This window comes from Labrus mixtus, chromosome 16 (genome assembly GCF_963584025.1).
Source record: "Labrus mixtus chromosome 16, fLabMix1.1, whole genome shotgun sequence".
NCBI classification, from domain to species: domain Eukaryota; kingdom Metazoa; phylum Chordata; class Actinopteri; order Labriformes; family Labridae; genus Labrus; species Labrus mixtus.
In genome coordinates, this window is record NC_083627.1 from 20,146,813 (window position 1) to 20,167,131 (window position 20,319).

The 20,319-nt window shown below is 40.8% G+C and overlaps 4 gene segments (V, D, J or C); 1 reads left to right on the plus strand and 3 right to left on the minus strand.

Moving 5' to 3' along the window:
* Nucleotides 1-241: 241 nt before the first annotated feature.
* Nucleotides 242-813, minus strand: LOC132990863 (Ig kappa chain V region 3381-like). The segment is given in 2 exon segments: nt 242-586; nt 694-813. Coding segments are annotated over 2 exon segments (378 nt in total).
* Nucleotides 814-3,021: 2,208 nt separating this feature from the next.
* LOC132990861 (Ig kappa chain V region 3381-like) lies at nt 3,022-3,605 on the minus strand. The segment is given in 2 exon segments: nt 3,022-3,359; nt 3,464-3,605. Coding segments are annotated over 2 exon segments (378 nt in total).
* A 2,272-nt stretch (nt 3,606-5,877) lies between these two features.
* Nucleotides 5,878-6,550, minus strand: LOC132990862 (Ig kappa chain V region K-25-like). The segment is given in 2 exon segments: nt 5,878-6,215; nt 6,323-6,550. Coding segments are annotated over 2 exon segments (378 nt in total).
* Nucleotides 6,551-6,767: 217 nt separating this feature from the next.
* LOC132991532 (Ig kappa-b4 chain C region-like) lies at nt 6,768-8,762 on the plus strand (the record flags this gene model as incomplete). The annotated part of the segment is given in 2 exon segments: nt 6,768-6,933; nt 8,273-8,762. Coding segments are annotated over 2 exon segments (492 nt in total), but the record flags the coding sequence as incomplete, so codon positions are not given.
* Between the last annotated feature and the right edge of the window lie 11,557 nt (nt 8,763-20,319).

Genomic DNA, 20,319 nt, shown 5'->3' on the forward strand with positions numbered 1-20,319 from the left:
CAGAGAGTTAGGATCTAAACCAGTGCATGGGTGTGTTAGTCATTCCATTGGAGGCTATGTTTTAAGAGTTTTAGATAAAGTTTAGATTTGTTAAGGGGTATGTAGGGGTACATTTGGACCACCTTTGATGTTACAATCACAGTGTGTGTGTGTGTGTGTGTGTCCTCAGTGAAGTGTGTCAGTCTCTGCAGAAACTTGCAGCTGCAGCAGTCAGTTCAGTTTCTGTTCAGTCTGAGTGAGGGAGGTTTTTGTACGACGCTATTTCACTGTGTGAACACCCACTGACTGTTGATAGAGTGTGAACTCTGACAGTAGTAAACTGCTGCATCTTCAGTCTGGACTCCACTGATGGTCAGAGTGAAGGCAGAGTTTGATCCACTGCCTGAAAAACGATCTGGAATCCCTGATGCTCGAGTGCTAGCATAGTAAATGAGGAGTTTAGGAGTTCCTCCATCTTTCTGTTGGTACCAGTGCAAAGAGCTACGACCATAAACATTCTGACTGGTCCTACATGAGATGGAGACGGAGGCTCCCAGAGCAGAGGTCACTGCTGCAGGCTGAGTCACTGTGACCTGTCCTCTGGACTCTGAGGATACAGAGACAAAAACAGAAAGCAGCATCAGGGTTTAGTGGGCTTCATTTCAGAGGGACGGATGTTCATAGAGGAGAGGAGTTTGATTCTCTGGACTTTACCTGTGAAGCAGCAGCAGAGGAGGACAGTCCAGATGAGGACGCAGATCAAAGTCATGTTTTTGATGATGAGGACGAGGATTTCTGTTGTGATGAAGGACAGCTGTCAGTCATCCAGTGTTCAACTGTCATGACTATAAACTCTCCCAGAGCACTGGAGCATGGTGCTGCTGATGCAAAGTGGCTCTCTATGGAAATGTTCTGAGAAAATGGCTGATTTTTATCTCATTCAAAATGTGCTGAAAACAAATTTGAAAATGAGAAGTTTTTAGGTCATTCGAAACATACTGCAGAGATTTGTCAGCATACAAAGTCATTGTGTGTTTTCATACAAAGTTTTATCATTGTTACACTCATTTATTTAAGAAGTAGACAAATTACAGACTTTTATTTATATTCTACTCCACTTCTCATTCATTGTGTTCATCATTGATTTCAGATCATTCCTCCACCTGCTGTTTAGACATCCTGCTAAAATATTTTTTTCAAGAATGTGCTAAATGTTTGTTAATGTCACTTCTAAAGAGAGTTGTGTTTTTGCAGGTTTAAGGTCCTTTTAAAGGAAGCTTTCTGTGTTTCTTATCAGAGTAACATCATATGAGTTCACTGGAAGCCTCGCTTTAAAGTTAGAGGAACATAGTTTAATGATTTATTTTGTCTTTCTATTATTTCAGGTCATGCTAGGCACTTCCTTCCATAATAATACATTTTATCTAAAGGCCCCTTTCAAAGCACTCAAGGTCACCTTAGAAAACAGAGATAAAAACTACAAAGTAACACTACATCGATAAAATGAACATTAAAAATAACATTTTACAGGATGTATAAAATCATTGTGAGGAGGATTCATGAGACTGGATGGAGAATGATCAGACTGAATATGCCAGTTTAAAAAGATGTGTTTTGAGATTAGATTTAAAAATGGACAGAAAGTGAATATTAAGGATGTGTGGTGGGAGGGAGTTCCAGAGGCTGGGACCAGAACGGCTGAATTCTCTGGACTCCATGGTGGAGAGGCAGGCGGTTGTTGTGGTGGATTGAATTGAAGAAGAAGACCTGAGAGTGCGGGTGGGTGCGTTGATGTGCAGGAGTTCAGAGAGGAACAGAGGAGCGAGGTTATGGATGGCCATAAAGGTGAGGGGCAGAATTTTGAAGTCAATGCGATATTTAACTGAAAGCCAATGAAGCTGCTGAAGGACAGGAGTGATGTGATTAACAGAGGGCGTTCTGGTGATGATGCGAGCGGCAGAGTTCTGGACCAGTTGAAGTTTGTGGATGGACCTGAGAGGGAAACCAAAGAGAAGGGAGTTGCAGAAGTCAATGCAGGATGTAACCAGGGTGATGACATGGATGGCAGTACTGTTGGGTGTGAGGGACGGGCGGAGGCGATTAATGTTACGAAGATGGAAATAATCAGACCGAGACGTTATCGATGTGAGCTTGGAATCATAGTGTGCTGTCGAGGATGACACCCAGACTCTTAACGTGAGGGGAGGGAGCAACTGAGGAGTGGTCAATCGTGAGAGAAAACTGTCAGGTTTTGAAATTGTGGATTTGGTGTAAATGAGGAGAACCTCTGTTTTGTCACTGTTTCATTTGAGGTTGCAGAATAACCAGGATTTGATTTCTTGTAGGCAATCAGACAGGGAAGTAAGCGGGAGGGAGGAGGTCGGTTTGGTGGACAAATAGAGCTGGGTGTCATCCGAATAGCAATGGAACTGGATGTTATATTTACAGAAGATATGGGTAAGAGGAAGGCGATAGATGATTAACAGAAGAGGTCCCAGGACAGAACTCTGAGGATCACCTGTAGTGACTGGAAATGGCTGAGATTTGAAGTTTTTTTTTTTTAAAGATTTATTTTTGGGCTTTTTTGTGCCTTTAATTGAGAGATACGACTGTGGATAGAGTCAGAAATAAGGGAGAGAGAATGGGGAATAACATGCGGGAAAGGAGCCAGAGGCCAGACACGAACCTGGGCCGCACACCTGGAAGACCACAGCCCCCACACATGGGGCGCGCGCACCAACCACTGCACCACTAGCGCCCCAGGATTTGAAGGTTTTGAGTTGAATAAACTGAGCGCGACCAGAGAGTTAGGATCTAAACCAGTGCATGGGTGTGTTAGTCATTCCATTGGAGGCTATGTTTTAAGAGTTTTAGATAAAGTTTAGATTTGTTAAGGGGTATGTAGGGGTACATTTGGACCACCTTTGATGTTACAATCACAGTGTGTGTGTGTGTGTCCTCAGTGAAGTGTGTCAGTCTCTGCAGAAACTTGCAGCTGCAGCAGTCAGTTCAGTTTCTGTTCAGTCTGAGTGAGGGAGGTTTTTGTACGACGCTATTTCACTGTGTGAACACCCACTGACTGTTGATAGAGTGTGAACTCTGACAGTAGTAAACTGCTGCATCTTCAGTCTGGACTCCACTGATGGTCAGAGTGAAGGCAGAGTTTGATCCACTGCCTGAAAAACGATCTGGAATCCCTGATGCTCGAGTGCTAGCATAGTAAATGAGGAGTTTAGGAGTTCCTCCATCTTTCTGTTGGTACCAGTGCAAAGAGCTACGACCATAAACATTCTGACTGGTCCTACATGAGATGGAGACGGAGGCTCCCAGAGCAGAGGTCACTGCTGCAGGCTGAGTCACTGTGACCTGTCCTCTGGACTCTGAGGATACAGAGACAAAAACAGAAAGCAGCATCAGGGTTTAGTGGGCTTCATTTCAGAGGGACGGATGTTCATAGAGAGGAGTTTGATTCTCTGGACTTTACCTGTGAAGCAGCAGCAGAGGAGGAGAGTCCAGATGAGGACGCAGATCAAAGTCATGTTTTTGATGATGAGGACGAGGATTTCTGTTGTGATGAAGGACAGCTGTCAGTCATCCAGTGTTCAACTGTCATGACTATAAACTCTCCCAGAGCACTGGAGCATGGTGCTGCTGATGCAAAGTGGCTCTCTATGGAAATGTTCTGAGAAAATGGCTGATTTTTATCTCATTCAAAATGTGCTGAAAACAAATTTGAAAATGAGAAGTTTTTAGGTCATTCGAAACATACTGCAGAGATTTGTCAGCATACAAAGTCATTGTGTGTTTTCATACAAAGTTTTATCATTGTTACACTCATTTATTTAAGAAGTAGACAAATTACTGACTTTTATTTATATTCTACTCCACTTCTCATTCATTGTGTTCATCATTGATTTTAGATCATTTCTCCACCTGCTGTTTAGACATCCTGATAAAATATTTTCTTTTAAGAATGTGCTAAATGTTAATGTCACTTCTAAAGAGAGTTGTGTTTTTGCAGGTTTAAGGTCCTTTTAAAGGAAGCTTTCTGTGTTTCTCATCAGAGTAACATCACTGGAAGCCTCACAACAGATATTGAAGGCTTTAAAGTTAGAGGAACATAGTTTAATGATTTATTTTGTCTTTCTATTATTTCATGCTAGGCACTTCCTTCCATAATAATACATTTTATCTAAAGGCCCCTTTCAAGGCACTCAAGATCACCTTAAAAAACAGAGATAAAAACAACAAAGTAACACTACATCAATAAAATTAACATTAAAAATAAAATGTTACAGGATGTATAAAATCATTGTGAGGAGGATTCATGAGACTGGATGGAGAATGATCAGACTGAATATGCCAGTTTAAAAAGATGTGTTTTGAGATTAGATTTAAAAATGGACAGAAAGTGAATATTACGGATGTGTGGTGGGAGGGAGTTCCAGAGGCTGGGACCAGAACGGTTGAATTCTCTGGACTCCAAGGTGGACAGGCAGGCGGTTGTTGTGGTGGATTGAATTGAAGAAGAAGACCTGAGAGTGTGGGTGGGTGCGTTGATGTGCAGGAGTTCAGAGAGGAACAGAGGAGCGAGGTTATGGATGGCCATAAAGGTGAGGGGCAGAATTTTGAAGTCAATGCGACATTTAACTGAAAGCCAATGAAGCTGCTGACGGACAGGAGTGATGTGATTAACAGAGGGCGTTCTGGTGATGATGCGAGCGGCAGAGTTCTGGACCAGTTGAAGTTTGTGGATGGACCTGAGAGGGAAACCAAAGAGAAGGGAGTTGCAGAAGTCAATGCAGGATGTAACCAGGGTGATGACATGGATGGCAGTACTGTTGGGTGTGAGGGACGGGCGGAGGCGATTAATGTTATGAAGATGGAAATAACCAGACCGAGACATTATTGATGTGAGCTTGGAATCATAGTGTGCTGTCGAGGATGACACCCAGACTCTTAACCTGAGGGGAGGGAGAAACTGAGGAGTGGTCAATCGTGAGAGAAAACTGTCAGGTTTTGAAATTGTGGATTTGGTGTAAATAAGGAGAACCTCTGTTTTGTCACTGTTTCATTTGAGGTTGCAGAATAACCAGGATTTAATTTCTTGTAGGCAATCAGACAGGGAAGTAAGCGGGAGGGAGGAGGTCGGTTTGGTGGACAAATAGAGCTGGGTGTCATCCGAATAGCAATGGAACTGGATGTTATATTTACAGAAGATATGGGCAAGAGGAAGGAGATAGATGATTAACAGAAGAGGTCCCAGGACAGAACTCTGAGGATCACCTGTAGTGACTGGAAATAGCTGGGATTTGAAGTTTGGTTTTTTTAAAGATTTATTTTTGGGCTTTTTTGTGCCTTTAATTGAGAGATAGGACAGTGGATAGAGTCAGAAATAAGGGAGAGAGAATGGGGAATAACATGCGGGAAAGGAGCCACAGGCCAGACACGAACCTGGGCCGCCCACCTGGAAGACCACAGCCCCCACACATGGGGCGCGCGCACCAACCACTGCACCACCAGCGCCCCAGGATTTGAAGGTTTTGAGTTGAATAAACTGAGCGCGACCAGAGAGTTAGGATCTAAACCAGTGCATGGGTGTGTTAGTCATTCCATTGGAGGCTATGTTTTAAGAGTTTTAGATAAAGTTTAGATTTGTTAAGGGGTATGTAGGGGTACATTTGGATCACCTTTGATGTTACAATCACAGTGTGTGTGTGTGTGTGTGTGTGTGTGTGTGTGTGTGTGCGCGCTCGCGCGTGTGTGTTAATGTCTGTGTGTGTGTGTGTGTGTGTGTGTGTGTGTGTGTGTGTCCTCAGTGAAGTGTGTCAGTCTCTGCAGAAACTTGCAGCTGCAGCAGTCAGTTCAGTTTCTGTTCAGTCTGACTGAGGGAGGTTTTTGTACGACGCTATTTCACTGTGTGAACACATACTGACCGTTGATAGAGTGTAAACTCTGACAGTAGTAAACTGCTGCATCTTCAGTCTGGACTCCACTGATGGTCAGAGTGAAGGCAGAGTTTGATCCACTGCCTGAAAAACGACCTGGAATCCCTGATGCTCGAGTGCTAGCAGCGTATATAAGCAGTTTAGGAGTTCCTCCATCTTTCTGTTGGTACCAGTGAAAATAGCTACGACCATAAACATCCTGACTGGTCCTACATGAGATGGAGACGGAGGCTCCCAGAGCAGAGGTCACTGCTGCAGGCTGAGTCACTGTGACCTGTCCTCTGGACTCTGAGGATACAGAGACAAAAACAGAAAGCAGCATCAGGGTTTAGTGGGCTTCATTTCAGAGGGACGGATGTTCATAGAGGAGAGGAGTTTGATTCTCTGGACTTTACCTGTGAAGCAGCAGCAGAGGAGGAGAGTCCAGATGAGGACGCAGATCAAAGTCATGTTTTTGATGATGAGGACGAGGATTTCTGTTGTGATGAAGGACAGCTGTCAGTCATCCAGTGTTCAACTGTCAGGACTATAAACTCTCCCAGAGCACTGGAGCATGGTGCTGCTGATGCAAAGTGGCTCTCTATGGAAATGTTCTGATTGACTCCAACAGGGATCACTCTCATTACTCTTATCAATCAATCAATTAATTATACAATTAATTAGAAAACTTTCAAAACAAATTTAATATGATTTCATGTTCATGCTTCTAGAAACATTTATTCTGATATAAATCACGAATCTTAATTAATAATATTCTTGAGAAAATGATTTAAAAATAATTTAAATATCTCAAAGAAAGACATTCTTTAATTTGGTATAATCTTTTTAAATTCTGTTTTCTTTAGGTCTCAGAGGTCTTGCAGGCAGAGACTCATTCAGGTGTCTGTGTTTGTGTCAGAGTCAGAGAGCCGTGTGTCTCTACAGCGAGAGGTTTTTGTACGACGACTCCATCAGTTTGTATCACTGTGGCTCACGTTCGGTGGAGGAACCAGACTGGATATTGGAAGTAAGTCACATATTCATCTTTTTATTCAATCAGTAAGTTATTCTGGTGTCTTTTGTCTTCATATTCAAGCCTGGAGGAAAAGAAAATACTGACCTTTACTTTTTAAATCGATTGTTTTAGAAAGAATACAGACAACATTTGACTTTAAAGGATTTCAGTTTAAAACAGAAACACAGACTGAATTTAAATGAAGGTAAAATGTTTGAAGCCAGAGTTTTTATTTGTTGGGAAATAGATGATTTTCACTCTCATGGTAAGGTGACATGTGGAGTTGTGGTAGTTTGAGTTCAGTGTGTTAAAGTCAGAGAGCCGTGTGTCTCTACAGTGAGAGGTTTTTGTACGGCCGCTCAATGACTTTGTACCACTGTGGTGGACTTTTGGTGGAGGAACCAGACTGGATGTTGGAAGTAAGTTTCTGTATGAATATTAAACCTAATGTTAAAATACAGATTTTTATATTTGATCCAAATAAATCACAATTTGACAACCTCAAAGACAGCTGCTAAATAATGTTCTATTCATGAGGTTTTTCTAACAATCGATATGGACGCCTTAATGACTGAAACAACTGAATGAAATTTATTTGTCATGAACATTTATTGAAAATGTTAAAGCAGCTGTCTCTCTGTTTATTTGTAATATTTGTCATTGTGAAACTCTAACTCTAATGAAATTGTGTTTTTATCGATCCTGTTTTACCGTGAAGGTTCACTCAGGACAGTTTGATTTCTGTCACACTGAAACATAAACAGGTTGATATTTAACAAAGAGAAGTGTTTTAAATGTTTTCCTGAGATTCATTTTCTGACAACTCTTTAAGGTATTTATCTGATTCAGTTGTTTGAAAGAACCGAACAAAACAAACATAAAGAACGGTGTTTTAAAATGCACGTAATCTCTGATCTCTTTATGCGTCTAATTTAGACATTTTTCTGATTTGAATTCACATGAAGAACATTTTAATGTGTTCAGTTGATTCTCTGTTTTAGTTTTTTTTTTTTTTCACCTACAAACTGTTTTAAAAATGTGTTGCAAAGTTTTTGGATTATTTTGATAGGGAATGTTTGTAATGTTTTAGATTTGAGTCAGATGTAGTTTAAATATATTTCAGGTCGTTCTGTGTGATTCTCTCTCTGTGTGCTGATGTGCATGAGAGGCTTCTTAAAGGGAAGTGAAACAATGTGTGAGTGAGTGACCGGTGGAGCAGAAAGAAACATCTGACAGAAACTCCTAAAAAAAGAAAATCAACTCTCAGACATTAAAGGTGTCCTATAGGGTTTGGTGTTTGATTGACAGTTGCGTGCTCCCTGTCCTCTAATCTGATTGGTGTCTCCTATAGGTGATGTGCGTCCCACCCTGACGGTGCTGCCCCCCTCCAATGAGGAGCTGGAGCAGGGGAAGGCCACCCTCATGTGCCTGGCCAACAAAGGCTTCCCCTCAGGCTGGAGTCTGGCCTGGAAGGTGGACGGCAGCAGCAGCAGCAGCAGCTGGGAGGAGAGCAGGAGCCCTGCGGTGCTGGAGAAGGACGCTCTCTACAGCTGGAGCAGCACCCTGAGGCTCTCTGCAGACCAGTGGAGGAAGGTGGGCTCTGTGACCTGTGAGGCCACCCAGGGCGCCCAGGCTCGAGTCACAGAAAGTCTGAGTAGAGACCAGTGTTCCCAGTAATGCCTCACTGGGACTGTGCTGCTGGTTTTACTGTGATACTGCTCTCACTCTGCACCTCTCTCTCTCTTTATTTCATGTTTCTAAACAATAAATATTAGCTTGTTGCTTCATATGTGTGTGTATTGTTTCCTGATAATCTGTTCATTAAATCAATGAGAAATACACTTTTTGTCTTTTTCAATTATTTCAAATGTGTAAAAACATCTTTATCAACAATCACATTGAGATCAATTCTTCAGAATGTAAATCGAATTAAAGCTAATTTAAAATATTTTGTATCATGAAACATCTTCATAATAAACAGTATAATTAAATAATGTACAAATCATGAATTGTGAATTAATTTTAGAAAGCCAGAACCTCAAAGACAGCTGCTAAATAATGCTCTATTCACAAGATTTTTATAACAATCGATATGGACGCCTTAATGACTGAAACAACTGAATGAAAATCATCAAATCAGCTTTCTTTACTGAAAATGTTAATGACCAAGGCTTTAACATTTCTAGTGGTTTATGTTTATCAAAAGAAAAGAGAGGAAAACATCTCAATGAATGTGTTTTAGCTCAAAGAAATATTTTAAATTTGTTAAATAAAGCGTGATATCATCAGCATAGAGAGATTTCAAATCAGTGCTTCTGCAATTTAAACACTCAAAATATTTACAAACTGCAAAAGTAGAAAAAAGTAGAAACTAAACTACAAAATTAGTTTTATTAGGATAAAATGTACGTGTGTGTGTAAAGATAGATAAAAGATACATCCGACAGATGGGCTAGAACTCATCATCAATTATGTTTTCTGGGTTCATGGGGGGTTTCGGGTCTTGTAACATAAAACACCCTTGTGTATTCATTGAAAGAATTAAAATAGATAATCTTCTTAATGTGCAGAATATTTAGAGTTTATAGTTTAAATTGATTTTAAACTATACTGTGTTTCATGGAACTTTGTTTTAGTTTCTCTGCAGCTGTTCAGTCAGATCAGTTCCTCTTCAGCTGACGGAGGTTTTTGTACGACGTTGTATCACTGTGTGAACGGCAAGCTGTTACCCTGCTGACAATAATAATCTCCTGAATCTTCAGTCTGGACTCCACTAACAGTCAGAGTGAAGTCAGTTCCAGATCCACTTCCACTAAAACGAGCTGAAACTCCAGACTGACGGCTTGTAGAAGAATAAATGAGGAGTTTAGGAGCTTCTCCAGGTTTCTGAAGATACCAGTGGAGGTAAGTACCAACACTTGTGCTGGTTTGACATCTGATAGAGACAGTCTGTCCTAGAACAACAGACTGAGATCCAGGAGTCTGAGTCAGGAGGATGTCTCCTGATGAACCTGAAGAAACATGAAAAAAGGGGAGAAGGTTATCGAAACGGACGGAGAAAGATGAACAACATCCAAACAGAATCTTTGCTTTCTTAACTTTAGAGAAACGGTGGAAAAAAGGTAAATGCTGCTTCTTTAAGTTTTTCTCCATAACAGTGATTATTGAACCTGGCCTCACCCTGAACAAGGAGCCCAAAGATGAGCAGGTGTAGAATCAATGACATCATCATCATCGTATGTCAGCGTCTCTGAAAGGCCTCAAACAGCCGCTGATCGACACCGGCCTCTTAACGTCCGAGAGCGGAGAGGGAGGACAGATATGCAAACACACAGAGTCAGTCAACTGAAGCGAAATATGTAAATCTACCTCAAGCAAACAATCTAAAAAATATTAATTTAAAATTCAAAGAGTTTGTCAAGCTTGATGAGGAATTTTCTCCTCAGTGGATGATTTTAAATATTAGAGTTTATAAATGTAATGATCAATGCAGTATGATAAAAGGTAAATATAATAATAAAAAACACATGAGGATATCAATAAAAAACCTTTTTAAAAAAGATCAGTAGAGATATGCACAATTTGAATCGATTAGATTAAATATATATGCAGTATGTTTTTTGCAAAGGATTTGGGTTCATGATTTAAACATAGCCTGTTGTCATGACCCAACGATTCAAAAATGTGACTGAAAACGTACATTAGTTGACTCAAATCTGAGATAATCCAATGTTTTTCAAAGCTTTCTTTGCTTCACTTCCAGAATAACAAACAGCAACTCTGTGTATTTGAACAGATTTGCTCTATCTGTTTTAAACATTAAGGAATTGATTTGAAATCCATTAGGCCTATGTAGAATTTATCTTCCCAAACTGTCTTTTTTGTAAGATGTTGTCAGTGTCACTTTTTATAAAGAAAATATGTGCATTGTTTTATTAGTGATAACCTCAAAATTAAAAAGAAAACATGATATTTTGTATTTTTATTGCCAGACTTGTAAAAATAAGTATTGTGATCCGTATCTTTGAATGTGTTCTTAGAAAAACTGCTGCAGCTTCTTGTTACTCAGTCATGCTCAGCACAGTAAGACTTTCACATGTGTATCTTGAGAACTGAAACTGTCTGTTTCCACGGATCAGCAGTGATGCATTTCTGTTGCCGTGGTTACTCAGTTTCACCCGAACGAGAGGAGGACCAGCAGAACCGGCAGCTTTGACTAAACGTTCTCTAGTTTATTTTTATTTTTATTAATGTGGCTCAGTTACTGTCAGTCCAACAAGTGTTAACAAACTAACAAATAAAAGTGAAACAAGTAAACAAATAAAGAAGAAGGAACAACACTGTTACATTTAACACAAAGTGCACGTTGAAAAAGGAATTGAGTAGCTCTCTCATAAATGTAGGTCTATATATTCACTCCAAACAGCTTCTTTGTCATGATCTCAGCTGTGCCTCTTCTTCATTGTTTCTGTGTGGTGTGTTGCTGTTTCCCTGTTTGTGTCATTCAATAAGTAACTATAACCATCTCATGTTTCTGTGTCCTAGAATTACTCAACCTGACAGTATACATGCCTTTGACATACTCTCACAACTTTCATAGCTGTTAGTTTCTGGAAAATATCTTAACACTTAACTCCTTTGTTTTATTTATAACCTTTCTCCTTCAATATTTCAATTTCAGAGAGGTGATTTCATTATCTTTGTAGTTTAAGACTCCAAACTGTTTCTTGTGTCTTTGACATACTCACAACTTTCACAGCCGTTGGTCTCTGATAATATTGGGCCTTTAAACATGGGCATTCCTATATGATCCACACGGGGGCGCCAGTCCTCCAATTATGGAGAGAGTCACCCTGCAGAGCCAGACCTCTGTTTCCTCCATAGTTTATCAGTCTTGCATGCTTTACGTGGAGAGACAGTGCAGATACAGATAATTAAAGCAGCATCTTTACAACACTGGGGAGGCACACTGAGCACACTTTTCTTCAAACATTGCCAGATTCACCCTGGTCTGGATCTTTTCACCACAAGCCTGCAGAAGTGTAGTCCTATCTCGTGCACAGAGGGCCCCCTTGTGGCAAATTTAGGGACATCCTCAAAAATCACACTGACATTTTTGAGTATTCATACAAAATAAAGACACAAATAAAAAATAGTTTGTCACACAGGCGCTCATGTGGAAGTGAGGCGGGAAAGTGAACTCTAAACTCAAGTACTACATGGAGATTGTGTTGGTAATGCCAAGTGTAAACTCCTGCTCTTACTGTAAGTCCTGTCCTTTTGTTGTCACATCGTCCAGGAGGGATGCAAGGTGTGAACAGGACAGATAGTGGGTGTGATTTGTGTTTATTTTGGTGGAGTGTTGGAGCTGACAACAATGCTCAGACTGATGAGGGCAAATATTGATATCAAAGTATCTTGTGCTCACGGTTAATTATCTTGTGTGCACAAGAAACTATCCCTTAAGCACGAGAAGGTTTTGCGTGTGAACAGGGGTGTGTCCAGATTATTTGACCCGGTGGGTGGAGGGGCATGGAGTTTGAGGGGGCAAACCCCACTAATGATATGTCCTTGTAAGTAACACAATTTGGCAACATGTCTAAGCTGGATGCTTTAGGGACTCGACATAATTTATAATAATTTACAGTACTTTGAACTCAAACTCTTGTGAACTGTCTAACTTGCAGAAATACATTAATTAGTGATTAAGTCTGTCACAAGTTAAACAAGTACACACATTTTTCCTTGGAAATTTGAATGTGAAGGGAAAAATATTCATTTACAACTGAAAGCACAGAAACAGAAACAAAATTAACTTGTAAATAAAACTATCAGCAGCCTGTTGAAAACAGCCAGAGTTGTTTATTTTATCTGAAGTCCCGCCTCTGACTAGAGTAACAGCCAATTAGGCTGGATTCTGGGTTGGCAGATCAGATGTCAAAGGGTTATTTGTATTTCTTCCTCAGCTCGTCCTCCTCTCAGCTCTTCATCGTCCTCCTCTCAGCTCTTCATCTTCCTCAGCTCTTCCTCCTCTCAGCTCTTCATCATCACCTTTACAAACTACTGCTGAGTCGTCTTTGCAGCAGAGAAGCTGGTTTGCTTTCTGTGTCTTCGACATCACCTTCACAGTCCCTCTGCAGACACCAAAACATCAGTTCAGTTTAAAAGAAACCTGAAGCTCATGTACCCCCATCGATACAATTTAAAAAAAAAACTTTAATTACACATGATTGGTTTGCTAGCCTGTCGCTGAGCACAGATATGCTCGTTCAGCAACGAGCTCCTTTACTCTTAACACACATTCATACATCTTAACCAGAGGTCGTGTTAACCGAATATTCTCCGCCTTTGACAAAATTTTTTTAACAATGACGGAAAAATCTGAAGGCTGTCAGTCATTTTGATTCTACAATTCTACAATTCACTTTAGACGCAGACGCTTTTATCCAAAGCGATGTACAACAGAGAGTAACTACAACACAAGCAAGGATCTAGAAAAAAGGGAACAATGTCAGTAAGAGCAAACGATCAGCTTTGAGTCTGATTGGACACACAGGTGCTGACAGGAAGTGACCAGAGGCAAAGCACAACATTGACGGCATTCTTGAGAGCTCTAATCAGTATAGAAACCATCTTATAAGTCCTCGTTATCAAACAAAAACTATCGTCATTATCATCATCAATAATATCGAGACCATCATCATTAAGTTAGTAGGTATTCATGAAAAGCTGGGTCTTTAGCTTTTTCTTAAAGGTGCAGAGGGACTCTGCAGATCGAATGGAGTTTGGAAGTTCATTCCACCACCGGGGGGCGACAGAGGAGAAGAGTCTAGTCAGCGTCTTAGGACCCTGTTGTGAAGGTTGGATCAGACGCCTTTCATTGGCAGAGCGTAGTTGGGGGGAGGGAGTGTAGAACTGGATGAGAGAGTTAAAGTAAGGAGGAGATGTTTTTGTCGCTGTTTTGTAAGCGAGCAGCAGAGTTTTAAATTTGATGCGAGCAGTAACTGGGAGCCAGTGTAAGGAAATCTTCCTGATGTTGTACAGGGCAAATCGACATGACCGGGCAATCGAGGCTACTTGAACCTTAAAAGTTAGCTGGTCATCAATCATGACACCCAGGTTCCGGACAGACTTTGTGGGCATGAGTTTGGTTGTTCCAAGCTGGATATTGATCTGTGGTTGCATAGAGGGACTGGCTGGGATGACAAGGAGCTCAGTCTTTGAAAGACTGAGTTGAAGGTGACGTTCATTCATCCATTTAGAGATATCAGCAAGGCATGCCGAGATTCTTGCAGAGACTGTAACATCGTCTGGCGGGAATGACAGGAAGAGCTGGGTATCGTCAGCATAGCAGTGGTATGAGAAGCCATGAGAGCGGATTATTGAACCAAGTGAGTTTGTGTATATGGAGAAGAGAAGGGGACCAAGCACTGACCCTTGAGGTACCCCTGTGGATAAGCGGTGCACTTTGGTCACTTCTCCCTTCCACGACACTCTGAAGGATCGCCCAGAGAGGTAGGACATGAACCAGCAGAGGGCAGATCCTGAGATGCCAAGTTCAGAGAGCGTGGATAGGAGGATTTGATGGTTGACTGTGTCAAAGGCAGCAGACAGGTCTAGCAGTAATAGAACTGAGGACTGACCCGCAGCTCTGGCAGCTCGTAGCGATTCTGTTACTGACAGTAGTGCGGTTTCAGTAGAGTGGCCCCGCTTAAAGCCTGACTGATTTGGGTCAAACAGATCGTTTCTGGATAGGAACTCAGAGACTTGCTTAAAGACTGTGCGCTCAAGTATTTTTGACAGAAAGGGCAGAAGAGAAACCGGTCTGTAGTTTTCAACCTGGGCTGGGTTTAGTGTGGGTTTTTTGAGTAGAGGGGTGACCCGAGCTTGCTTGAATGCGGTGGGGAACACACACGTTGACAGAGAGGAGTTGATGATATGCTTAAGTGCAGCATTAAGCGGAGAGGAAATGGTCTGCAGGAGGCTTGATGGTATTGGGTCCAGAGGTATTGATGGTATTGGGTCCAGAGGACAGGTTTTGATGGATTAGTATCACCGGGTGTCCACCACTCCTTCCTAACTGTCACACAGCGCTGTCATCAACCACATGTAAAGCACCTGCAGTACACCTCCCAGTCCAGTTGGTGGCGAGTGTGCATAATTAATTATTAGTTATTGTTTTCACTGTAGCCTCTCACAGCAGTCCCAGCTGCAGTCAGAGCAGAGAGGAGTCTAGCGGCTGGTTGTTTTCATAGCATGGTTAAGCCATATAGCTGGTGTGCTTCGGCACGGTACAGTTTAGGCACGAGCACAAGCACGCGGGCACACAACGCTGACAGCCTTCATTCAGGAGAAATCCCAGAGTAATACAGACTTTTCATGTGAAATAATATTCCAATCTATAAAGTGAATTGCAGTTTGCTAATCAGTCATCACTTTTTTAGCCATCTGATGCATATTTTTTTCCCCACTCCCATTGCGGAGGGCCCTTACATGCTCAGGGCCCCTGGGCACGTGCCCGGATTGTCCATATGGTAGATCCGAGGTTGACGATTAAGGTTTATTTTATCTATTTTTAAAATGTTTTTGATGCTTAAAACATAGCAATATTAAAGTCTTAGCTTAAAACACATTCAAAAGCAACAGATGGTCTTGCAACATGAACATGACGAACACATGGCCTATGCCAAAACATAACAATGATAGCATAAAAAATCCAAGTAACACTATAAAGTCAAATTTGTAATCGCTCTGATTAGTTACTAGAGGCTTATTTGAAATATTTTTTGCATCATATAATGCCCCCTAGACATCTGAATCCTGACTGAGCATGCAAATTTATGATATGCTAACTATTTTGCTGGCCATTAAAATACGATTCATGTGCTTAATCTTAAACTTGTTTGCAGGTCAGGTCAGACTGAGTGGCCTCTGTAAACTGTTAAGAGTCCAAAAAAAAGGCAGCGCATTGGCAATAAAGTACAAAGTCACAATGGAGTACAGCAGTGGGGTTTGTTACAAAATCCTGTTTGTTGGCACAAATGGTTATTTCTCAAATTTATTTCCAAAACATAATAATAATATTACACGGAAAAAACTACAATTAAGCATGTTGTACTTAGAATGAAGTGGAAAAGTTTAAACCCATTTAATGACAGCATTAGGCTGCCCAATATTTATCTAAAGGATCATTTTAAAACAATGAGAAAACAAATGCAAGTGGAAAAAGTGCACACACAACAGTACTCAGGATCTATAGAGATCAACTTTATTCCAGACAGGAAATTGTACAAAAGACTCATTAACATAAACATTTATGTTTTTTACATTTTACATTTACAGAACTAGACCAAACTCATGTATAATTCCAAGCTGTTCAGGTGCTCAGATGAGGTGAACCTCTCCACTGTAGCACTCTACATGATAACTTCTGTCATATGAAACCACTCGAATAGACTCTGCAGACCCCTGAAACAATCAACAAATGAGGGCAGATTGTTATGATCTTTTTCACAGTGCTTTATGTGCCAACTTAAACAATGGTTGGGCTCACCTCCGTTGGCAGTATGGGCTCTCTGCACGCTGCACACACAGGAGCTTGAACCCTGAAACAGAGAAGAAGAAGTCTCAGGAACCAAACAGTGCAGACACTCTGGGTGCAGCCTGTCTAGCAGGGTTTGGGTTCATCTCTTGTCGTGTTGATTGTTGTGTGAGACACTCACTTGTGGTAGTCTGTGACGCAGTACACTCTGCTGTCAGCGTCCACAGAGAAGGGCTGACCCTCCAGGCTCCGTCTGCAGACCACACAGCAGAAGCAGGATGGGTGGTAGGACTTCCCACGAGCCTGCAAGACCTGATGATGAAAAATGAGCTCATCTTTACACAACGATGAAAAGAACATTTACACAATTACTGTACCTTCAGGGCAACTTTTAGATACTATCTACATTGTGCTACTTTTTCTTCTATTCCAGTTTATTTAACAGGGAAATGTTGTGCTTTTACCTTGCCCTTTATTTAATACCTTAAGGAACTAGTTTCTCTGCAGATTTGGACAAGGAAGACAATATAGGGAGAAAAATCAGCATCAAATTGGAAAAAGATGAAACACAATTGATCCCCAGGGAGACATTCAAAAGCACTGCGATGTGGAAACTAGCCTATTTTTCTGCCAGCTTTAACATGATATAATTCACTAATTAGTGCGTGAACACAACATAATATGCATTATTCTATTTCATGAAAGTATGCTTTAAGTGATAATGTCCTTGAGTATTTTTAATTTCAGCTTCTTTCTTCTTCTTCAAACAGTTCAGAGGGAAAATTTGAAGATTTTACTCCATAATATTTATAAAATATTGTATTTGTTTTTTTAGCAGATTCAGGTTAAAACAGCAACTATTATTTAAAATATACATAGTGATGAATTCAATTGAGACTTTATTTGTCCCTTCACAAGGTACTGAGTAGATCAATTGTTAAAACTTGCCCCACTTTTACCAGCTGCATCGCAGAGCTGCACATTTTAGTGCATTTATCATTATAATTCAATAATATGATAAACAAGTATTCACGTTTAGATTTTGAATACAGGGCTTTTCTCATAAATAGAGCATAACAGAGCATTTGATGTTTGGAACTTTTCTTTTTTTCAGTTAAATATCTGACTTTGTCTCCCACCACTGTGTGTGTATTTAAATACTCATCTGCACGTATTTGCCTTTGGATCAGGCTTTGTATTTACCATGACCTGGATGACTGAGAACACACACAGACTACATGTAAGCACACTTACCAAGTCTGTGATTAAACACCCACAGCTGTGACACACCTCCGGGGATGGATGCACTCCAGAGTACTGAAGTAAATGTCCAAACAATGAACTCATTAAGAGACGTATTGTAAATCGGTTCAAACAAAACATGAATCATATGTTTGTTCAATGACACAGGCGGCCAAAACAACAGAACAAGTCTTACCAAAAAGTCGTCCTCACAATAGATTCTTCCTGACACTGTATAAAACGACTTGCCACTGAGCTTTTGACCTAGAAAAACACAAGGACAAGCAACAAGGAGAATATTTGACATGGTGTAAAGTCTGATAACATAATGATATAGTAAATCAACTTTCATGTCAAAATCTAAAATTCTTTCTTTGAACCAGGTTACATTATTTTTGATGAAACAAAAGAAACCATAAAAAAACAGAACGTTTTTTCCCCGATAGCAACTCACTCACAATAGATTATATTATTCCTCACGTAATTGACGAGATAGCGCTGTTCTATTTTTCTGTCCACTAAAAAGACTTTGACGTTAAGACCAAGCGGCAAACTCCAGTGTTGAAAAAAGAAGACAATGCTGAAGTGTAAAATCCTGCAGTTCATCGAGGGTCCACTAGAGGCTGACTGCAGAAGCACAGGAAGTCACATACACACCCATTCAAAAGAGACAGTTTTTACAGCCTGGTTCTAAGAACAGAATAGATCTGATTAGCTCATGTCTCAATGGGCACACACTGTAGGGGGGTTGAATTTCTTGATGACTCATCCGTTTTGATTTCATGAAGGAAGTGCGTAGCTGACCTGATTGACAGGTGGTTGTGATGTAACGGTTTGTCAAGAGCTCCGGCTCTCAGCCTGTCGTAGGGTTGACTGACAGTTAGGTTGAGACAGCACTTCCAGACTGGCGACAGCCATCGATGGGACCCCCAAAGAAGTGAAGAAACCGATATCAAAGGTTTGGGCCACCAAAAGCAATCAAGTACACCCCCTATCATGTGATGATAACAACTGTTCAGTAGTCAAACTGGCTTCACCTGTCTTCACCAGCTCTCCTGCTTTAGTTAAATAAGTCATTTTAAGTTTTCACAATTACTCCTGCTTTTTCTCCTTTATGAAACCCACCACTTTTAAACCTGATTAGCTTCATATATGAGCAATAAGGGGGGCTTTAGACCCACACGTTTCAGCCAAACAATCAGGGGGACTCACTGCAAACGCTGCAGGTGAAACAATCATCGTGGAATAAATGTCCCATGGCTCTGACAGCTCGCTCTTCTCCGTACACAGCCTTACTGCATCCGGTACAGCTTCCTGAATACAAAACACAAAGAAGAAATTCCCCAATTGCAGCCTGTACAGACAAGAGGCCATTCATGCACATGTTAAATATTCATGTCTTCAGCAGAGCGCTAGATGAGCGCGATCCACCATGAAACATCTTTATTTGTCCTTCCTTACCAAAGTCATAGTTGGAGTTATAAGTTGGGTCCATGTTTGTTGTATTTTCTCCCCGTTGTCTCTGCCTGCTGCCTACAGTACGACTGTCTGTTGGTCTAATTTTATGTGCAGAGCAGACAGCTGTAAGGGGAGCTGCTATCCCAGTTTATGGGTGTAGCATTCGGTGCTTTTGGTCCCTGTGGGGGCAAAGAGTCCTCAGACCCCCTGACTCCTGAAGGTTGGCTCGCTGAGTGGGTAGGAGGCAACAGATGAGTCCAACTGGTGTCTTTTAGCACACCACAAGCCTGACAATCAGTCACTGCTGGTCCATGGGTCTGCTTTTACAAAATGATTGACAGTTTCTCTTTCAAATGCTTGTTTTGTTTCTATAAACTCTCTACAAGGTCAGACTAAAGACTATTACCTGGAGACGTGAGCCTTTTTTCTTACTTTCAGTGATTTTGCAGTGGTGGAAGAATTATTCAGATTCTTCAGTCAAATAAAAAGTCCCACTATACAACAATGTGAAAATACTGCTTTAGAAGTCAAATCCAATTGTTCAAATATTACAAAAAGTAAAAGTCAGCAAAATTAACTAATCAAAGGTTATACTCTGACAAATGTAAGATACCTGTGGGTGTTATATTATTGTATGTTATTGTATTGTATGTATGTTGATGACTTTAACATTAGCAGCACAAATATATCTATAAACGTGTCATGGCTCTTTATCCTGCATGGATATATAATTCTATCAAGTGAAACCAACACTGACTACAATTCAGCAAGGTCTCCTTTAAATAATGACCTCTGCCCTCGTCAGTTTCTTCTGCAGCTCTTACACTCATGACAAGACATGTACAGCTTGTTGTTCTTGTGTTACTGCCCCCATGTGGACTATTCAGGCCCTTCACGTCAGAGAATCAGATCTGCTCAGATAACAGCTGGATAGAAATGCTGGGGTTTATGCCAAAGAGCAGGACTGAAAGTAACTGAACCCCTCAGTGTGTTTCCACTCTAAGTTTTTAGAGCACTTTTCTCTCCTGGTTGATCCTCTTATTAATGTATGTCTTGTCATTTTATTTAGGCCAAATCTGCTGTTTTTAAATATGAAGTAAAACAGGAAGAAGACACCAAACATGATGGTAAATGAATTCAAACCCCATTTCAGCCTA